The sequence below is a fragment of the Vigna unguiculata genome, chromosome 8 (assembly GCF_004118075.2).
Source record: "Vigna unguiculata cultivar IT97K-499-35 chromosome 8, ASM411807v1, whole genome shotgun sequence".
NCBI classification, from domain to species: domain Eukaryota; kingdom Viridiplantae; phylum Streptophyta; class Magnoliopsida; order Fabales; family Fabaceae; genus Vigna; species Vigna unguiculata.
In genome coordinates, this window is record NC_040286.1 from 26,315,798 (window position 1) to 26,334,762 (window position 18,965).

General features: G+C 34.6%; 1 protein-coding gene across 1 annotated transcript; it reads right to left on the bottom strand.

Annotated features, from left to right (window-relative positions):
- Window positions 1-15,459: 15,459 nt before the first annotated feature.
- Window positions 15,460-18,750, bottom strand: LOC114194166 (transport inhibitor response 1-like protein). Its single transcript, XM_028084255.1, has 3 exons — window positions 17,779-18,750; window positions 17,161-17,674; window positions 15,460-17,054 (listed from the first exon to the last, which is right to left on the bottom strand). Exons 1-3 carry the CDS (start codon window positions 18,396-18,398, stop codon window positions 16,293-16,295), a joined length of 1,896 nt encoding a protein of 631 aa, XP_027940056.1. The 5' UTR covers window positions 18,399-18,750; the 3' UTR covers window positions 15,460-16,292.
- Between the last annotated feature and the right edge of the window lie 215 nt (window positions 18,751-18,965).

Consider the following 18,965-nt stretch of genomic DNA (forward strand, 5'->3'; position numbering starts at 1 on the left):
CAGTAAAAAACATGATTTTTTTACATAGTTTCATATGATATTAAATCATTTTGTTGTTTTAAAATAATTTAATACTTTTTATCTCCCAATACAAGGTAAGAAGAGGTAGGGTAGTGCCACTATTTTAATAAAATAAAAGGAGCACACAAAAATACGTAACAAAACTTAAACTCATCGATAATGACCTGGTATTTAATCGCATCTCGTGCCGACAATGTACTCTTGGTATGATTCCAATCATTTTGAAAACTACATGGCCCCAAAATTAGTGGACAAAAGTAATTAAACTATACTAAATTGACCTTGAAGTACATTAAATTAGTACTGTATGAAAATTAAATTAAACCTATCTAATAGTCAAATTTAAAAAATCTAAATTGTTCATTTTAATAGTTTAATGCATTGTCATTTTCTAAACTTGTCGGATGATTCAAAGTTCTTAGTTAATAAAACAAGATATTTACTGGAAACTAACAATAAAGGACTGAGAAGTGTTTAGTTTATCATTTATTTTAAGAATAAATATTTCATTACCATAAGAATGACAGTAATTAAATTATTATAGTTACAGCTTTACATCTAAGTCTAATTTTAAGAGAATAATAATTTTGTGTTTAAAGGAAAACAAAAGTGTTAATGTAGTTTATTTAAATATTTTTGTTTCTTCCTTATAATAAGAAAAAAAATCATGATTTATCGACTACCATAAAAAGATAATTGGATCCTAAATGTACATAAAATAGAATGGAGTTTATGGCATGTTTTTTAAAACGTTAGATTTCCAAAAGGATGTTTATTTAATTTCTTATGTTTTTACATAAACTTAAGAATTCTATAACTTATCATGAACGCTTAAAACAAATTCACTTAATGTCTTTTATATCTTTATCCTTCAATGAGATGAATAGTTGAACATTTACAAAAATAAATTTAACTTTATCAATATAAAATGAATTTCACAATTAAATAAGTAAGATGTTTGAGTAAAATTTTTTATTACCTCTCTCCATGTTGACTATTTGTCTCTCTTCCTATGTGAAGAAAAGGTTCAAAACTTGATAAGTTTATGTCTCACTTAACCTAGTAAAGAGGGGGTTGGAAAATAAAAAGAGAAACAGAACAATAGAGTGAAAATCCACTAAAAACCTTAGCATATTGAGAAAGGTAGAGAGAAAAATTTGTTCATATTTTTCACTGAGCTGTCATCGTAAAATCGGCACTACGAATTTGTTCACCGTTGGATAGTGCTGAAAATCTTACAGTTGGTTCAAACACATTGTTCTTCATTTTGAGTGGTCGGATCGTCAATATGAGGTTTGAGTTGATAGAAATTAATTTTGCACTACAGTAGTGATTTTAAAGGTTTTTCTTCTCTTTGTTATTCTCTATTTGAAACCTTTGTTGTTTTTCTATTTGGTTGATGTTAGCACTAATTTGTGCAATTGGTTAAGACTCATTTGTACTCTTATTGATCATAATGGAGCTATTTTTTTTTCTCTAGATGACTTGTGGTTTTTACCCGTACTTTGAGGGGGTTTCAAGTTAAAAATCTTGATGTCTTTATTTGGGATTGTGTGAATTTATTATTGTTGTTCTTTGATAGTTGCTCCTCATAGATTATTGCAAATTAGGGGAAATTATATTCGTTGCATTATCTAGTAAATCGGTTTTGTTGTTGTTTTTCCCTATCACTCCATGAGTTGGTAATGTTCGCAAATATGATTGTGTGCATGTGTTTCATTACTTAATATCAACACTCATAGTTTCCAAATTGACTTGGACACCGAATTGAAAATAATTAAAATGTTTTAATTGTAGCAAGACAAATAAATTACGTTATTTGCAATTAATTGTATCTTCTTCGTAGCTATAGATAGAAGACCTTGTTGACAAAAGAAGAAGATAAATATCTTGATTCAATAAAGAGATTTGATAATGATGACTTATGTAGAAATGTGGAATACATAATGATGATTCATTGAGAAATGTTGAAGACTTAAAGCTTAAAGAATGTTTGGATTCAAGAGTACATTGAAGACTTAAGAGTTTAGTGTTTGAAAGTTTGGTAGTTTGTATATCTTATTTAAAATAGTTAAATTAGTAGGTCAAGAGTCAAAAGGCATAATCCAAACAGTAGAGCACTAAGAGAGTTTTAATTTTTGCAAAACTCACTAGAATAATCGATTATCTTAAGTGATAATGAATTATCTCAGTAAAAATGATTTTCGAGAAAAGCCTCCATGATAATCGATTATCACTTATGATAATCGATTATCAATGGTAGTTGTGACTTGACTTTTAATATTCTTAACCTAATTTTGAAAGTGGCTTCTATAAATGAAGGTGAGAATTCATTTTACAAAACACAAAGTTTTAAGAAGTTTAAGTACTTAGAATTTCTATTGGTATAATTTGAACATTGAAGGATGTCAGATATGTTCCAGGACTCAAAAGAATGTTAATCTTTGTGGGCATGTTGGATGTTCAAGGATATCGAGTCATATTTGCAGACAGCCAATGGAAGGTGGTGAAGAGAAATCTAGTTGTTTGTCATAGCTAGAAGAAAGGAACCCTCTACATGGTAGAATTACTTGCAAAAGAAGTAAATTCAATTAGTGATGATGTTGGTCTCTTTGTGGCACCAAAGACTTGGTCACATGAGTGAGAAAGGTATTGGTATCAAAAGGGAAGATTCCAGAATTTAAAGAGGTAGAAGTTGGTTTTTGTGAGCCATGTATGTTTGAGAAGTGGAAAATAGTTACTTTTGCCAAGACAAGGAAGATGCCCAAGCATGAGAAGTTGAAGCTTGTTCATACAAATGTGTATGTGTATGTGCCAACATCAATCTCATCATTAAGAGGATAACAATACTATGTCACCTTCGTTGATGATTCCATTAGAAATGTATGAGTTTATTTTTTGAAGCAAAAATCAAAAGTATTTAATACCTTTAAGAAGTGGAAAGTTGTTGTTGAGAATGAAATAGGGTTAAAAATTAAATTTTTAAAGTCTAATAATGGTGGTGAATATAGTAGTTTTGAATTTGTTGATAATTATGCTGAAAATGGAATTAGAATGCTTAAAACTATTCCTAAAACACTATGTATGAGAGTTCATGCAGGGCTACCAAAGACATTATGGGCAAAAACAGTGAGCACAACAACATACCTCACTAATAGACGACCCTCAATTCCCTTAGGATTTAAGATTTCGGAGGAGGAATGGCAAGGCAAGGATGTAAGTCTTTCTCACTTGAAAGTATTTGGTTGTGTTTCTTATGTTCGTGTTAGAGATGCTGACAAAGACAAGCTTGATCTGAAAGCAAGAAAGTGAATTTTCATTGGCTATGGAGCAGATGATATGGGATATCACTTTTGGGATGATCAAAATAGAAAGGTCATTAGAAGCAAAGACGTTACATTCAATGAAAATGCAATGTGCAAGGACAAATTTGATGGAAATACTGAAACTAAAAAGAAAAGCCAATAGAGAAGGAAAAAACAGTGTTAGAGGACATTACAGAAGACGATCTTGTAGGAAAAAGTGGGAGTCCAAAAGACATGACAGTGGAGGAGACCACTCCTGTCACCCTAGTAGTTGAAGTGAGGAGATCCCACAAAGTTATTACGCCTCTCACACATTCTCTCTTTCAGCAAATTGCTTGTTGTTGACTGATAATGGAGTGTGATAATGGATGACGTAACTCAATTAGGCAAGAAGTAGTGTGACAATGCTCTCTATTGTGATAGTCAGAGTGTGATTCATCTTGCTATAAATCTTATGTTCCATGCAAAGACAAAGCACATCTAATTGAGATACCACTTCATTAGAGGGTTAATCAGTGGTGGTACTTAGTTCTTGGAGAAGATCATTGCGTCAAAGAATCTTGCATATATGTTAACCAAGGTGGTTACTACTAAGAAGTTGGAGCTTTGCATAGCTTGAACTGACCTTCATGGTTAATTGTTAAGAAGGCATCACACTGGTTTGGAGGTGTTACAATTTTGAGGTTTACTAGACTTACTTTGGAGTGCAATTGATCTGATCAGCCTCCAAGTGGGATATTGTTGAGTACGTGGAGGCTAAAGAGTTTATTGGGCCTGACCCATTTACTTGTTCTATTTTTGTAAATACTCGTGTAATTTATAAACTTAATTCATCAATCAAAAATATTATGTAGTACAGCCATTGTGAAAGTAGATCTTTCATCTTGAAATTATTCGTATATATATATATATATATATATATATATATATATATATATATATATATGTTTGTGATCCTAAACAATATCTAATAATATGTGTATGTGATCCTCAACAATATCTAATTGGACAATTTATTTCTCTATTGTGACTACCACTACACTTGATTGTTAAAGAAAAGACAATTGAGGTTTTCCATGACTAATTGCTTTGGATTTGTTATAATCATCCTAAATTTAATTGAAATTATTGTGCTAATTTAACTTATTCTAATATATCACAAAAGATGCTCACCTAATTAAACCATATATGAAAAACAAGCTTTATTATAGTCGACTTTGTTAATCTAGCAGGCCACGTGATAAAATTCCTTGTGGCATGTCCCACTATTTGAAGCGCCTTAAAGGCACATGAAATCGAGTAGAATGATCTCGAACAATTACAACTACCACTCACATCATGTCAACCTTTGGTGATGAATAGCCAATCCCAAATTACAAATTTCACTTAAGACCAAGAAAATATATCAATGAATAAAAAAAATATAAACCGAAAAAAGTAAAATTACAAGGATTATTTAGTATTTTTAGATTTTCAAATATTAAATATTTAGATTTTAACGGATATAGTTTATAATATTGAAAAATGTATTTCATATATACATAAATCTCCTTCTAGGAGTAACGAAAATAATTAGAAATTACAACAAAACATATAATAACATACATGTCCTGCTATCATAGAAAAATCTATATCTCCATCAATATTATTTTTGTTTTAAATAACATGTAGAGGGACGCTTATCTTTTTCCTGCACCTCTACATTTTCTACCTGCACCTCCATAGCCAAGGTGAAAATGTATTTTTGCCCATTTCTTCTTCCTCCATCCTTCATGTGCAACCCTCCATTCTTTCACTACAAAACCATTTTCTTTGTAAATATGCATTCAGGATCATATAATATAATCTGAAATACATTTTTTATTTTCTCTTTCAAACCATATATTCTAAAACATAAAACAAATATATATTTTTGGATTACATAATTCGAAATGTATTTTTATTTTGCATTCTAAAATATAAAATTTCAAAATATAAAATTTAAATTCCAGATTACATATTTTAAAATATAATATTTCAAATATTATATTTAAATTATATTTATATACCAAAATATATAATTTAGAATATAATTTTAAATTTCAAATTATACATTACGATACGTTTCTAGAATATATATATATATATATATATATATATATATATATATATATATATATATATATATATATATATATATATATTATGGAATTCAAAATGAAAAGAAGGTTAAAATGGAGTTTTGGAGTATATGGAGGTACAGGAAACAATTGTAGAGGTGCAGGAAAAACAGCCCATTCAGACAGATTAAAAAGGCCCACACTACATACAAAACCTTTCACACTTAAAAATAAGGGGTCTTTCTTCATGCTCCTCCAAAAGTTATTCTACACCCTCAAAATGATTTTAAATTTCAAAAATATCCTTTGACCATTTAAGTAAAGTCACGAATATCACACTTCCAAAAAAATTATTTTTTGATGAAAACTAATTTTTTAACATTATTTAATTTATTTTTTATGTTTTCATATTTCTTAACATATATATGAAAAATAAAATAAAATATTAATATCTATATGTATTATTTTATTTTTATTTAATATATTGAAAAATAAGTATAAGTATAAAAATAAATAAAACTAAAATATTATTAAACTTTAAATAAAAAAACGAAAAATAAAATTTTTTATTCTGTTTGTATTTAATTTTATTTAATATTTAATTTCTTTAAAATAATAAAACTTTAAATTAAAAAACAAAAGAAAAAAAAAAAATATATATATATATATATATATATATATATATATTACATATGGAATTCTAAAATTATAAGTAGATATCGACTTCCGAAAATATCTTTTACCAGAAATCGTAATCCGAAAATAATTTTGAAGTGTGATTTACGTGATTTCTTGGAAGTACAGAAGAAATTTTTGGAAGTGTAACAAGAAAGACCCGAAATGAGCAAAGATGGATAAGCCCATAATGTTTTTTATTTTTTAATTAAAATAGAAATTTGCTTCTGTTAAGATGAGCTGGCTCCTGGGTCCTCGCTATTCTAAGAGTATCTTCTTAAAATAATACCACTACGTGTTTATACTACTCAGATTAATGTTTGGAATAAACAGGATCCGTAACAAATATCCTAAAACATAAGAAACAAAAACTATTTTTAAATAAATGCTTTTATATTTTTTTATCGTTTCAAAGTGAAACAGGGTGTTTCAAACTAAAATGAATAAATTTATTGTTTTATTTACTATTGATTTTTTTTATGTTCCTTAACGTGTCGTGTCATGTTAAGTTAGCTTATCACCTACTATTGCTTAAACGTGGTTAATACAAATTTATTATCATAGACTATATTGACAATTTTTAAATAAAATTAGAAGTAAATTGATTTTTTTTCTTAAAATGATAAGATTAAATATAGATAATCTAATAAAGAAAGTATTGATCCTATTTTATTTTAATTAGTTTTTCTATGATGGAAGGCCTATTCTGATGTGCATTTTTAACATTAAAAAATGTTTAACGGGATTTTTATAATTAACATGTAATAAAATAATATTTTATTACAGTAATTTATTGATCATTTTAAAATATTAAAATAAAAATTATTTTATATTATTCTCTTACAAAAAATAATTTATGAAAAAATCCCGTAAAAAAATATTTTTTATATTATCTTATGACTTGTTAAAATATTATTAAACCTTTTTTTAATAATTTATATCTTCAGATAATATGCAGGAAATAATTTAAAATTCCTACAACTTTCTTATAGGTTTTTATTCGCAGGACGTTGTAGTAAATAATCTTTTGCAAAATAAAACTGTAATAATTTTACACAAATATTCACATGTATTTCCTTTCATATGGATAATGTTCTACAGAAAAAACCCAAGCAATAAGTTATTTTCAAGCAGTGCTAGTAAGTAGTGTAAGGTTCTTTTTTTCTTTTCTAAAAAAGAGTTTCGGCCTAGCCTTTTTAGGGTCCAAGTCAACTTTTTAGGGACCCCAAGACCTTTGTCGAGCTCCTAACTCTCACTTGTGCCTCATTTCTAAAAACAGTTCCCCTCCCTTCTCCATTTCCTGAGCAGTAGCTCTACTAGGGCATAACGAGCTTTCCTTAGAGCTAGTAGAAAGTTCCTTCCACGTAAGTTAAATACTTGAACTTTGTGCTTTCCCTTCCTTTTATGTTTGGTAGTGTTGGTCCAGCTTGGGGTCATTCTAATAGTCTTCTTTTCGTGTACTCTTGGTTATGTTACAACTTCTTAAGCTGCCATGGTGCTGTGGTGAACTTCTGTTAGGGTTCTTTCTCCCCGTAGTCCTCTTTTCCAAGTAAGGGAAGCTAGAGTCTGCATGTTTTTTTTTCTTATATATTCTGCTTGCTTTGGTTTTGTTTCATGTTTATGTGGCTTGTTTAGTTTTGTGGTTGCCTAGAAGGTGTTAAGACATTGTTTGGCTTCAAATGTCCGTTTGTTGCATGTGTGAATAGTGGTGAGAACTAATATTCTCGCCCAAACGAGCATGTCTCGCTTAGGCGAGAATAGTAGAAGCTCGCCCTGGTTTCTGCTCGAACTGTCGCTCAGGCGACGAGCTTTCGTTTTGAGCGATGAGTAATCTCGCTCAAGTGAGGAGGTCTCGCCTAAGCGAGAAATCGCAGAAGTCATTGTTCACTGCTCGAGCTCTTGCCTAGGCGAAAAGGGCTCGCCTTAGCGAGAGAACCTCTCTCACTTGAGCTAGGACTTCCAACCTAAGCGAGACAGGGACATGATTCATGTTCTAGTTTCGTTTTGTTCTCTTATGTGGTTGCTTGCTTGCATAATAGAGTGTTTCACTGTAAAAGCATGAAGTATGATGCCATGAACGTTGTATGAGATTAAATGAGAAAGAGATTTTGCTATATTGAGTATGAAATGATTTATGAATCGGTAGGTTGTTGGTGCATTGGCATGAGAATTGAATGCTTGAGATGACATGCGAAATTTGTTGGTAAAAGAGTTTTATGGGAAACTCTTGATGATGGTGTGGTTAGTGTATACCTTGATATAGGAGATGTCTAGATAAAGGAAGGTATTTTGAACTCTAATAATCATTCACACTCACATAAAGTAGAATGATATATGTGGTGAGAGTGGCAAGAGGTCCTAGTCTTCGAGACATATTGGACCTAAGACATTAGAGGACTAACCTTGTGTGTGGTTAGGTGATAACCCCTTGTGTCTAGACTTTGCAAAGTTTAGAAACCAGCACAGGTGCATACTTTCTTTAGAATTCTATATCAAGAGTATGATCCGAATAATTGAGTTAGAGAGGCCTTGCAATTATTTGCCATCATATGATTTGGGTGTCTACTGCTTTGTATGTTTATAACATGATTTAAATATTTACTTGCTCAATACCATAATAAAAAATATTTTACTCTAGCTTACCCTTTTGTTTGGTGTTTGTTTCTCTGTTTGACTTTTCTTTTTTGCAATGATCACCAAATTTATTTAGTGTGAGTAGATGTGAAAACCCCTAACGGTCATCAGCATGATGAGAATGTTATGGTTTAGATGGCCATGAGTTGGTGTTGGCTCATTATTGAGCTCCTTTTGAAGAACAATTATTGTTTTGTAATTCTGTGCTCTATGAGCAACCCTTATGGGAAATTATTAACTTAATTGTTGTGTTATTGACAATTGTTTTGTGCCTTACTTCCCTTCCAAGTATATTACCTATAATAGTTAGTACCTATATACTTAATGTCGTGTGCACTTTTATATGATATTTATGTGATGTTTATTTAATAAATTTATTTTATCTAAATGGGATGTCACAAATAGCATTTATAAATTTTGCATCATGTCATTGATGATTTGGTAAAATTTCATATAAATTTAGTTCATATATTTTTTTTTCTTATTAATGTTTAAAAAGATAAAATAAAATGATAGTATAAATAAATTTAAACTTTATAGTAAACATTGGTTTTGTAAAATTAAATTAGACAAAATCTCATTTAATTAAATATTATTTAACTTTTGTCATAAATTCAAAACTTTTAACTAATGAAACATCTTCAATGATTAATGATAGTTCATACTTATCTTATGTTGAAGTCAAAAGTGCTGAAATAGGTTAGCTATTGATACGTAGCGTGAGGGAAAAGAAAAGAAAAGAGAGTAATTCCTCGTTTGTGTGCAAATAAACATGCATTTGACACTTTAATTAATATTTCAACTTTCCAATTTCCACAACAAATAACTTTTTTCACCACTTTATCATAAAATACTAAGTTCATTTGGTTCAAAAAAGTCAATACCCATTTCATAAAAGGACTCATTTAAAATACATGTTTGCGAAGATCAAGTTGTTATGCTCTCCAACAACAACACTAAATAAATAATACGAACCTTCGTTACCATTTCAGCTTAATTAATTTAATCCTTTTCTTTTTTAAATAGTTTTATATTAAATCAGGTTAAATTAATAAAAAAAACGAGTTAATCATTTATTTATTTTAAATACTATGCATTATTTTTTAGTTTTGCTTTTGTTAATCAACTTTCAAAAATTAAAAAATAATAAAAATTATATATATATTTTTTAAAATATCGAACTAAAGACTTTTTAGTTGTTCTATTATCTTTTCTAAATTATTTTTGTTCTTATAATTTAATATGTGTAGAAATGAATTGTAAAAAAAATTATTTTTGAACAATTAGTGATTGATATTTAAAATAAATAAATTTAGATAGAAACAAATCCCTTCCTTTGATACTCTTCTGCTTGTTTTCTTGTATTTTCCCACTTTTTTTTTTTTCTTACAAGTACTTTTTACAAGAAAAGAGTCATGTTCAGAAATACATTGTCAACCTTAACTAAAGTCTTATATTAGATCTTTGTGATGAAGAAAAATGGAAAGAACACTGTACGAACAATAGTATTATAAGATTTTTCAATGAAAAACAGTTATCGATAAAATCAATAAACATATGTATTCAACATACTATTTTTCAAATCTTTCTACATTCTACGTATTGAAAATGAGGAATTTGAGATCCTCAAGGAATGGAGAAGTGCAGCTGTAAGTGAAGACACCGTGAATGTGCAATTCTCAGAAATCAATGAATCATTTGATATCAGGAATGAATCATCATAGCTTCAATTAGTCAACCTGAAATCTATTCACTTCGGAAGTGGCAAGTACACAAACATTTTGGTTCATTATCTCAAAGGGGTGTCATGTAATGTAAACGATAGTAATAATGATGTGAATGAACAAAGGAACCTTTCCTCTTTCAGTTTCTCCCCGTTAGAGTGATGTGCATGTTTCTATGATAGTGATTAATGCCTAATTGATTGGCATTGTTCAAGTGTTATCACTGAACAAGAGATAATGAAATGTGTGTTAATCCTGCTGGTATAGTTCTGGCGGCTACTCAATGTCACAAAAATTAGTCAATAAACAGTTTTATTTTATATCATTAGTTGTAATGAAACCAAACCCTAGTTTTACTCTCTTTGCATGCATTTGTTGCCATATTCAACATCTACCTTAGGTTGTTGACCAAGTTCAGCCACACATATCCTACACATTCTCTGTGCCATACCAGTATACTGATATTACTGTCTATGTATAATGAGAGCCACATGTTATTATTGTAAATTTCCCTTGAAAATGTAGCATTCTAAAGCAAGAGAGATATTTTAAGATTCTTTGACTAATGGTTTAAAGCAAAACAAGGTTTGATTATTCTTCAAAAGGGGACGTTTATTTGAAGTAGACATGTTTTTGTAATAACTGTTAATACAATTCTTGTATTGATTTGATCATTTTACCAATTAAGAGTGTTGTTTGCTTTTGTTGCTGAATTTGTGCATCTGGAAACTGAGGGAGGATGTGTGCATCATGGTTTTTGTTTGCATCTGATGTGTCCTATGTATCTCTTGCATATGCATAGATTTGTAGTGCAGTTGAAATATGATGATGGAAATATGAAATGATTAAGGATGATGAAGATGCAGTTCTTAATCAAAATGAGGCCCATTTGATTTTCTTAGCTGGGGGAGGGTCTATGTATGCTTGAAAAGTTTGTATGGTTATTGTGTGGAGTTTTGTTGGTATTAATTTGGAGTATTAGTTAGGTTAAGATCCATCATGACCAAATTGGGCTCCACCATGCATTGAGAAACCAGCAAATTTCATTTCTTTTGAGGTTTCATCTCCTCCTTCTTGACCATGTTGAAGCTGATACGTGACAGTCATAAATGGTAGCTGCTTTATCAGAGAGGCCAATTTGATTCAAGAGCTGAAGTGACCCCTGACCTGACGACACCACTTTCTTTTTTGAAAGTTAGGCTTGGGCTTCACCTATTTGTTGATTTAGAATGAGTTCCAAATGCATAGGGTATCATAGTTCCATGTGACTTTTGGAAGATATACCAAGTAGTTGAGATGGGACAGAGTTAACTTCAACAGATAATTCTAATGGATACTAACAGAGAAAGTTTTGAAAGTAATTTTAGTTTGCAAATTTGTTGTGAAAAACTATTCTTTTTATATAATATAACAAAAAGTTTAAATTGAATCATGCTTTTAAAGTTGAAGTCTGAAATAAAAACTTCACAAAATTAAACTGATGTTTAGAAACTGATATACTAAAACTAAAATGAATGGTGCTAACTATGTCAAGACCAAAGTAGAAGTTTCCTCGGTTGAAATGTTTTGTTTTTGCCTGTTTTCAAATAGTGAAACCAAAGAAAGTGTATGCCACTTTTAAAGTTGAATGAGAATTGTAGTTCTAATAGTTCATGAAACTAGTTTTAGATATCCCACGAGTGGTCGAAGCTGTTTGATACGATTAATGAGTTCATTGATTTAGAAGCATTGGGGCATTACAAGTTCAGAGTTCCACTTGAAGAAGAATATGACAGAAAAATGATGTCAAGATGGAGGCAAAGACTGAGATAAACCATCTATTATGGATGACCCATGTGTCAATTTTGTACAAGGAAGTGGTCCCTCCACATTCATCAAAATAAGGAGCCCTAATGGCAGTGTTAATGCTAAGGATGTGTTTACTTTTTGTGTGTGCATGTACTATATATGTAATGTGGGGGAAATGGATGAGAGTTCACAGGAAATGGAAAAGATAGATATTTGTAAAAACCAAAAAGTATTGTTGCGCATTGCACAAACGCTCATCTCCCAAAGTTTTCAAATCATGTTTAGGAATAGACAAAGATACTGAGGTAGGGGATGATGCTACTTTCTCTCTTTTGAAAACTTTTTCTTCAATGGCTATCTGTAATATGATTAAACTTTTGAGGGGCTAAATTGAGCAACTTATCTAAAGAGATTCCGACAATATGACTTGACTAGTGTATTATGGGTGATTTATGGACAAGAGCCATTTAATATTCTAGTGCATGTCTCATCCCTTCAATGGTCCACATATTTGTGATGGCAGGATCATTCGTGCATTGTTACACACCATGGATTTCAGCTAAAAGCAAAAATGATACTCTAAATCTAACACAGACCCTCCTAAGTTCTAATGACGTGTTCACTCTGCAATTGGACAGTTTTTATATGGTGGTGTAAACTTCAAAGGGAAAAATCAAGTCTTGTAAAATGTTAAAGCAAGTAGGGGGGGTTTCAATTGATGATTTGATTTCAACTGGTTGTGATTTGAGAGCACATTCCATGAACTGGAGATTAACTTGCTCATGATCAGATCCTTGAATGGACCCAAACATATATCACAGAAATCCCAATGCTCCATTTGCTACAAGAACAAGACCATCTCTGACAGCAGATGCAAACAAGATACCACGATTATTCTTGGGTTATACGTGTCTTACATCACTGTCAATCTCATCCTGCAGACAACAAAGACAGTGAGGCACACCCACATAATGGGTACTCACCCAACAAATCCTGATACTCTCCGCTGATGTGTACACAATGTGTATTCTACAACTATCCATCTACTTAGAGAGATCAAAGTAGGAGAGGAAGAAAACAGTAGTTGAGAAGGTATTCAATTACAACTTTGTGTGGGACCATGTTCCAATTTAGTACGTGTTTGTATTTTCTTAAGTGCTAAATCTACCGGATCGAGATGGACCATGAAAACAGACATGATTTCTCGGTGAACAGACTACAGGATCTGTTATCTGTTGAAGAGATTGTATTCATTTCTTATCAAAAGAATCGGAAAATATTATTGTGCTTAGAAAGCTCTGTGCTTGCATTGCACATGAAAATTCATCTAACTTTGTGAAGTTGCCATTCTGACATGGTCCAATACACATAAAAAATATGTGAAACGGGTTAACTTGGGAATAAGTGAAGATCAATCCTGGAAATAGTGCTCGGAAAGAAAAGAATGCGTGAGTGATTATTTAATTTGAGATAAGATAATTGCATAGTGAAGTAGCTTAATCCAGTGGTGTGGCACACTGAGGACAGCATTCTTTAGTGGTTGACCTCGTGCTTAGATCAGCTACGAAATGTGCTTAACAGACAAAAGTTGTAAAAACCAAAAACCCTTTATAGTAGACTAGGTTTCACCGACCTTACTAATTTTTCCTTCCTTCCCCCACCAAGGCACCAACACCACCCACTGCCACTGCCAACTAGTTGTTGGCTTCCTTGTTTGTTGTTTTGTATGTTAGATTCTGCATTCTGGCTCTCCACCATTATTTTTATCAACCTCGATATCATTATTGATAAATGCATGATTATCGAATATCTTAATGTGCACCATGTATCTGAACCCCAAAACCGTACACGTGGCCCACACAACCAAAAGATCAGGTGGGTGGGCCAGACCCTAGATGGGTCTTCACCAACCAGCCCAAAGAACCAACTTTTTAGAACTGCAACTCAATATAATTATTGTAAGTTATTATCAGAGCGTATGTGTGCTTAGTAAACAGTATAATGCATGTGACAACCTGATCGGGTTCGGGATGTGTGTTGTTGATACTTGTTTATTGACGACCATGCAATTTGATGAAAAATTATTTTAAAAAGCGATGGATGGACTTGATCTGAGGGGTGGCCAGTAGGTAAGATAAGACCATCACAGTGGTCATTCAAACGTATCGGACGGCTATAATTGAAACTAGTATGACAGTGGAGGGGAATCAATCTACTCGTGGAAGGTCATTATCAATTTGTTTTCTCTTATTTTGTTTTTCTTTTCTCTCAGGGGACAGTGATGGGTACTCGTAAAGAAGAACGAAAGGCAAACAGAAAAAGGATATGGTTAAAAGGCAAAGACAGCTATTGTATGGTAATGACCATCTCAGGGGCTATTCCCACCATGGGCAATAATATGGATAAGCCAAAGCCAAAGCCAAAGCCATGTTATGAGAAGGGAGTGTTTGGGTTGGTTCAGTGTTCCCTGCACAAGGCTCTTATCCTCCCACCAAGGCAATCTGAGTCAGGGACATGGAAAGAGAAGGGAAAATAGCCAATTGTAAGGGGGCCAGTGGCAAGGAGAGACCATTGCGTTCACTCCACTAGCTGCAGTAGCAAATGGATAGACAAAAAAGAGAGCCAAAGCTTTGCTTCCCATCACTTAGTTGCATAGTCAGATCCCACTTTGATGTTATGTTCACTTTTACCATTCTGCCTCATGCCAGATTGAATACCAACAAGAGAGGGAGATGGATTTCTTACCTAATAATGAGAGAGAGAAGAGATAGTCCGTTAGTGGACTTGGCCGCTTTATAACGCAAACGCAGGAGGGGAGACCAGTCATCAAATTATTGGTCCCCCTCACACACACCCTGTTCAACCCATATAATTTTATATCACCCTAATATAATATCTATATTACAACCACAACCAAATTATTATTCAGACTGTACCTAATAAATTATACTTCACTCTCTCTACACAAAGTAATAGGCATGGCAAGGCAACTAAGTGATGGAAAGAGCTTCTCACTGTTCTGATGGAAAAGTTCAGGACCATCAAACAATCCCTCCCTCCGTTCTTTTTTTCTGATAAGATATGGATCCTCACGGCGTGTAAATGGAACCCCACGAGAAGAAAGGGGGTCCTGCAACGTGTACTTGAATAACACTTTCCACACAATTAATAGGTCTCACTGTCGATCATTCCACATTCAGAAAACGAAAGATATAGACACAAGATGGTCCATGCATATTCTGGCATTTATTAACCATCTCACAATTGCTAACAACAACAATAAATTCAACAGTCAGGTGCTACAGCAACACATCCGTGAACATAAAATTAAAAAAGAAAAAAAAAACATTTTAGGGAGATAGAGATAGGTTTATATCACAGTCTGGAGTTTGGATTCTGGCCAGCCAAAGCTTCAACTAACTATCATTCGAATCACATACAGACTAAGTTCCTTACAAAGTGAATACGTTTTTTGCTTCCCTACTGGTAAGATATGATGGATAAGTTAGAGAACATCACCTCTCCAAAACCTCTGATTTGATCCTTCTGAATTTGCTCTCAATGTACCATCTATTAGACCAAGGAAATGAAATAATGCTTATTAACCAATCCTCATAGCAGCTTCAGCAATCTCTACTTCCCCCTCCTTGGGCAGTTTTTCGTTATGATAAATGAATATAAAGGAAAAAAAATTACATAAACTTAAACTGTGACGATACGACAACATTGAATTCTGCAGGTCTTCTTTCTGAATCATCCTCCACCTACCCCTTCCTATTATTCTATTCCCTCTTCCAAACCTCAGTCCTCTAACATGAACAAGGGCAAATGGAGAATTTTTCCCAACCCCCCTCCCCAATAGCAGCTTTGGGGTCTGCAATCGCTGCAGCCCACACCACGAACAGGAATTGTAAGCTTAACTTCGTTTGCCATGGATATCAGAGAAATCTTCCGGCAGATTTATTTAAAATCCCCTGCTCAATCATGTATCATCGACCAGCCACCACTGGAAAGAGTTAAAATCTTCTTGAATTAAAATGCAAAATCTAATGCAGAATGTTAACAAATCCTGGAGCATCATCCCGCGGTCCATCAAGTGACCGATACATGTACAATATCTCAATATCATCACCTGCATTCTCCACAACACTGTTGCTGATCACTTCCAAAACCAGGTTGGGCAATGCTTGTGCAATCTCTTGACAAGCTTGGCGTGTCAATTTGCAGCTCGACATCCAGAGGAATCTCATGTTGTAGTAATGATGCAAACCAGATCGCAGAGCTCCATCCCCAAAAGGACTATCCCTGATTTCAAGCTTTTGCAAATTAGGACATCCTTCAAGCACATACTTAAGGCCCATGTCGGTGTCCCCAGCAAAGGCAACCGACAGTGTCCTAACCAATTTCCCATACCTCCCAATGTACTCAAAAGCACGATCAGTCAACAAACCAGACACAGCTAGCCTAGTGAGCTTCTTGCAATTCATAACAATAGCACCAAAACCCTCATCCATGGGTTCCTGAGTCACAGGATCCGGCCTGTACCGCCCAATAATACACAGACGAAACACCACAAGATCTGGGCAGTTCTTTGACATAGCCACCACAGCCGCATTAGTCATCCTCTGGCAGAAATACAAAATCGATTCCAACTTCCTACAACCCTGCGAAATCGCTTCTAACCCAACCTCAGAGACAGGCCCTTCAGTATCCTCCCTTGCATCCACAGGAAAAACCCGAAGCTCCCGCAAGTCCTTGCAAGTAGCAGCTACTGCCTGAAGTCCTTCATCACATATCGAATCAAGTACCTGGAAAACAACACCAGAACAACCATAAGCCCAAATCTAAATTCAGATTCAAATCACTAACAATGCAGTCACAACAAAACTCACAATGCCACAACACAACACATACCCAGAATATCTGTAGCTTATGACAGTGGCGAATAACTGCCTTCAGCTGCTGCGCGTTAACATCGGCATAGCTCAAATTCAACGAGGTCAGATTGGCGCAGACCGGATAAATCGCGGGAAGGTAATCCGCCCAAATCTCCCTGAATCCAGAGAGGCAAACCAAGGATCTGCAGGCCTCAAACGCTGCCGTGTAATCCGGTTCCAGCTCGCCGACCACCCCGGGCTCAGCAGCACTGAAGGAGCCTGTTCCAAGGTGAGTAAGCTGCGGGGCTCGAAGCAACAAACGATGCAGCTGAGCCATGGAAACATATCGGTTCAACCGAAGCTTCTTCAAACGAGGCGACCTAGCCACCAAACTCTCCAAAGCCTCGAAATTAATAGGACACTCAACGCAATCAAACACAAGAGACTCCATGTTGGTTTGGTTCTCGGGGAAACATGAAATCCAATCCGCAATCTCCTCCTCGTCCTCAGAGTCCACAACAGATTCGACCAGCTCAAGCACCCTCAGCAGTCTAATATCAACACCACACCACACAACACACCAATGCTCAAAATAAGGAATCAAGTAAAATGAATCGAGTTCATGGGGTATACAAAACTTGATCGAGATCTGTACCTGCACTTGGCAGCGACGGAGGCCAGACCATGAGTGCTGAAGCCCTCGCAGCAGACGAGGACGAGTTCGCGGAAGCCCGAGAAGGAGTCGGCGATGAGGTCGAGGTCGTCGTCGGTGACGGTCATGCGTTTCAGATGGAGCTTCTCCAGCCAGGGGTAGGCCTGGGCCAGGGCAGCGGCCCAAGGCGTGAAGTGGGCCCCCCAATCGTGCGGCATCAGATCGAAGTCCGCGAAGCGCGGCTTACCCTTCACGGTGACGGACTTGACGCGCGTGAAACGCGTGGTGGCGCGGGCGGGGGAGAGCGAGTAGCAGTTCCCGATGAAGAGCTCGGATCGGGTGAGGGCCTCCGCGCGGTACCAGGAGCGGCACACCAATGAGGCAGCGTTGCGGTCGCGGCGCGAGGAGAGGAAGTGGAGGACGTTCTCCAGCACGTTCTCCAGCACCTGGTCCGGGAAGGGAGCCTGCGGCTCCGATGGACCCGACCCGGAACCCGGATCCGGAAAGGCGCCGTAGTTTCGGGTCTTGGAGGTGGAGGATTCGGTGATTTCCGCTCGCGCCAGATCCAGCACGGAGGATCGGTGGTCGTCCTCGGAGTTTGTGGATGGATGGTTCTCTCTCATTTGTGGAAGTGGGTGGATGATGATCTGGGACTGTGGCTTTGGATTCAAAAGATGGAATCTTTGATTGGTTGATAGGGTATTGGATTTGTGGGGTTTGATTGGTTAGAGTGGGAATGGGAGAAGGGAAAGTTGGAATTGGAATTGGAATTGGAATGGAGAGAATGAAGGAAGAGAGTGTGGAAGGTGAGATGATATGGGAGAGAGTGAGAGTGGGGATTTTTTAGTTTAATTGGTCAGAAAACAGGGCCAGGGAGTGACAACAGTAACCTCAGCTGTCTGTGTCTCTGAGCTTTAGCATTGGGATTCTCCATGCCCTCTCTCTTTCATCACAAATATCCAAACGCCCTTTCTCTCTCTCTCTTCTCCTTCATTATTTTCTACTTTTTTTTTCTTCTTTTATCTTTCCATGCTTCCCTTTGGTAATGTTTTTTAGCTCCCATTCTGGTTAACTTTATGAAATGGGGGAAAAAACAAGATCCAGTCCTAATTATTTTTACCTTTTGTGCAATTTTTAACTAAAAATGAATTTTCTCGTGATGATTTTGGTTTGAATACAAAATGGATGAG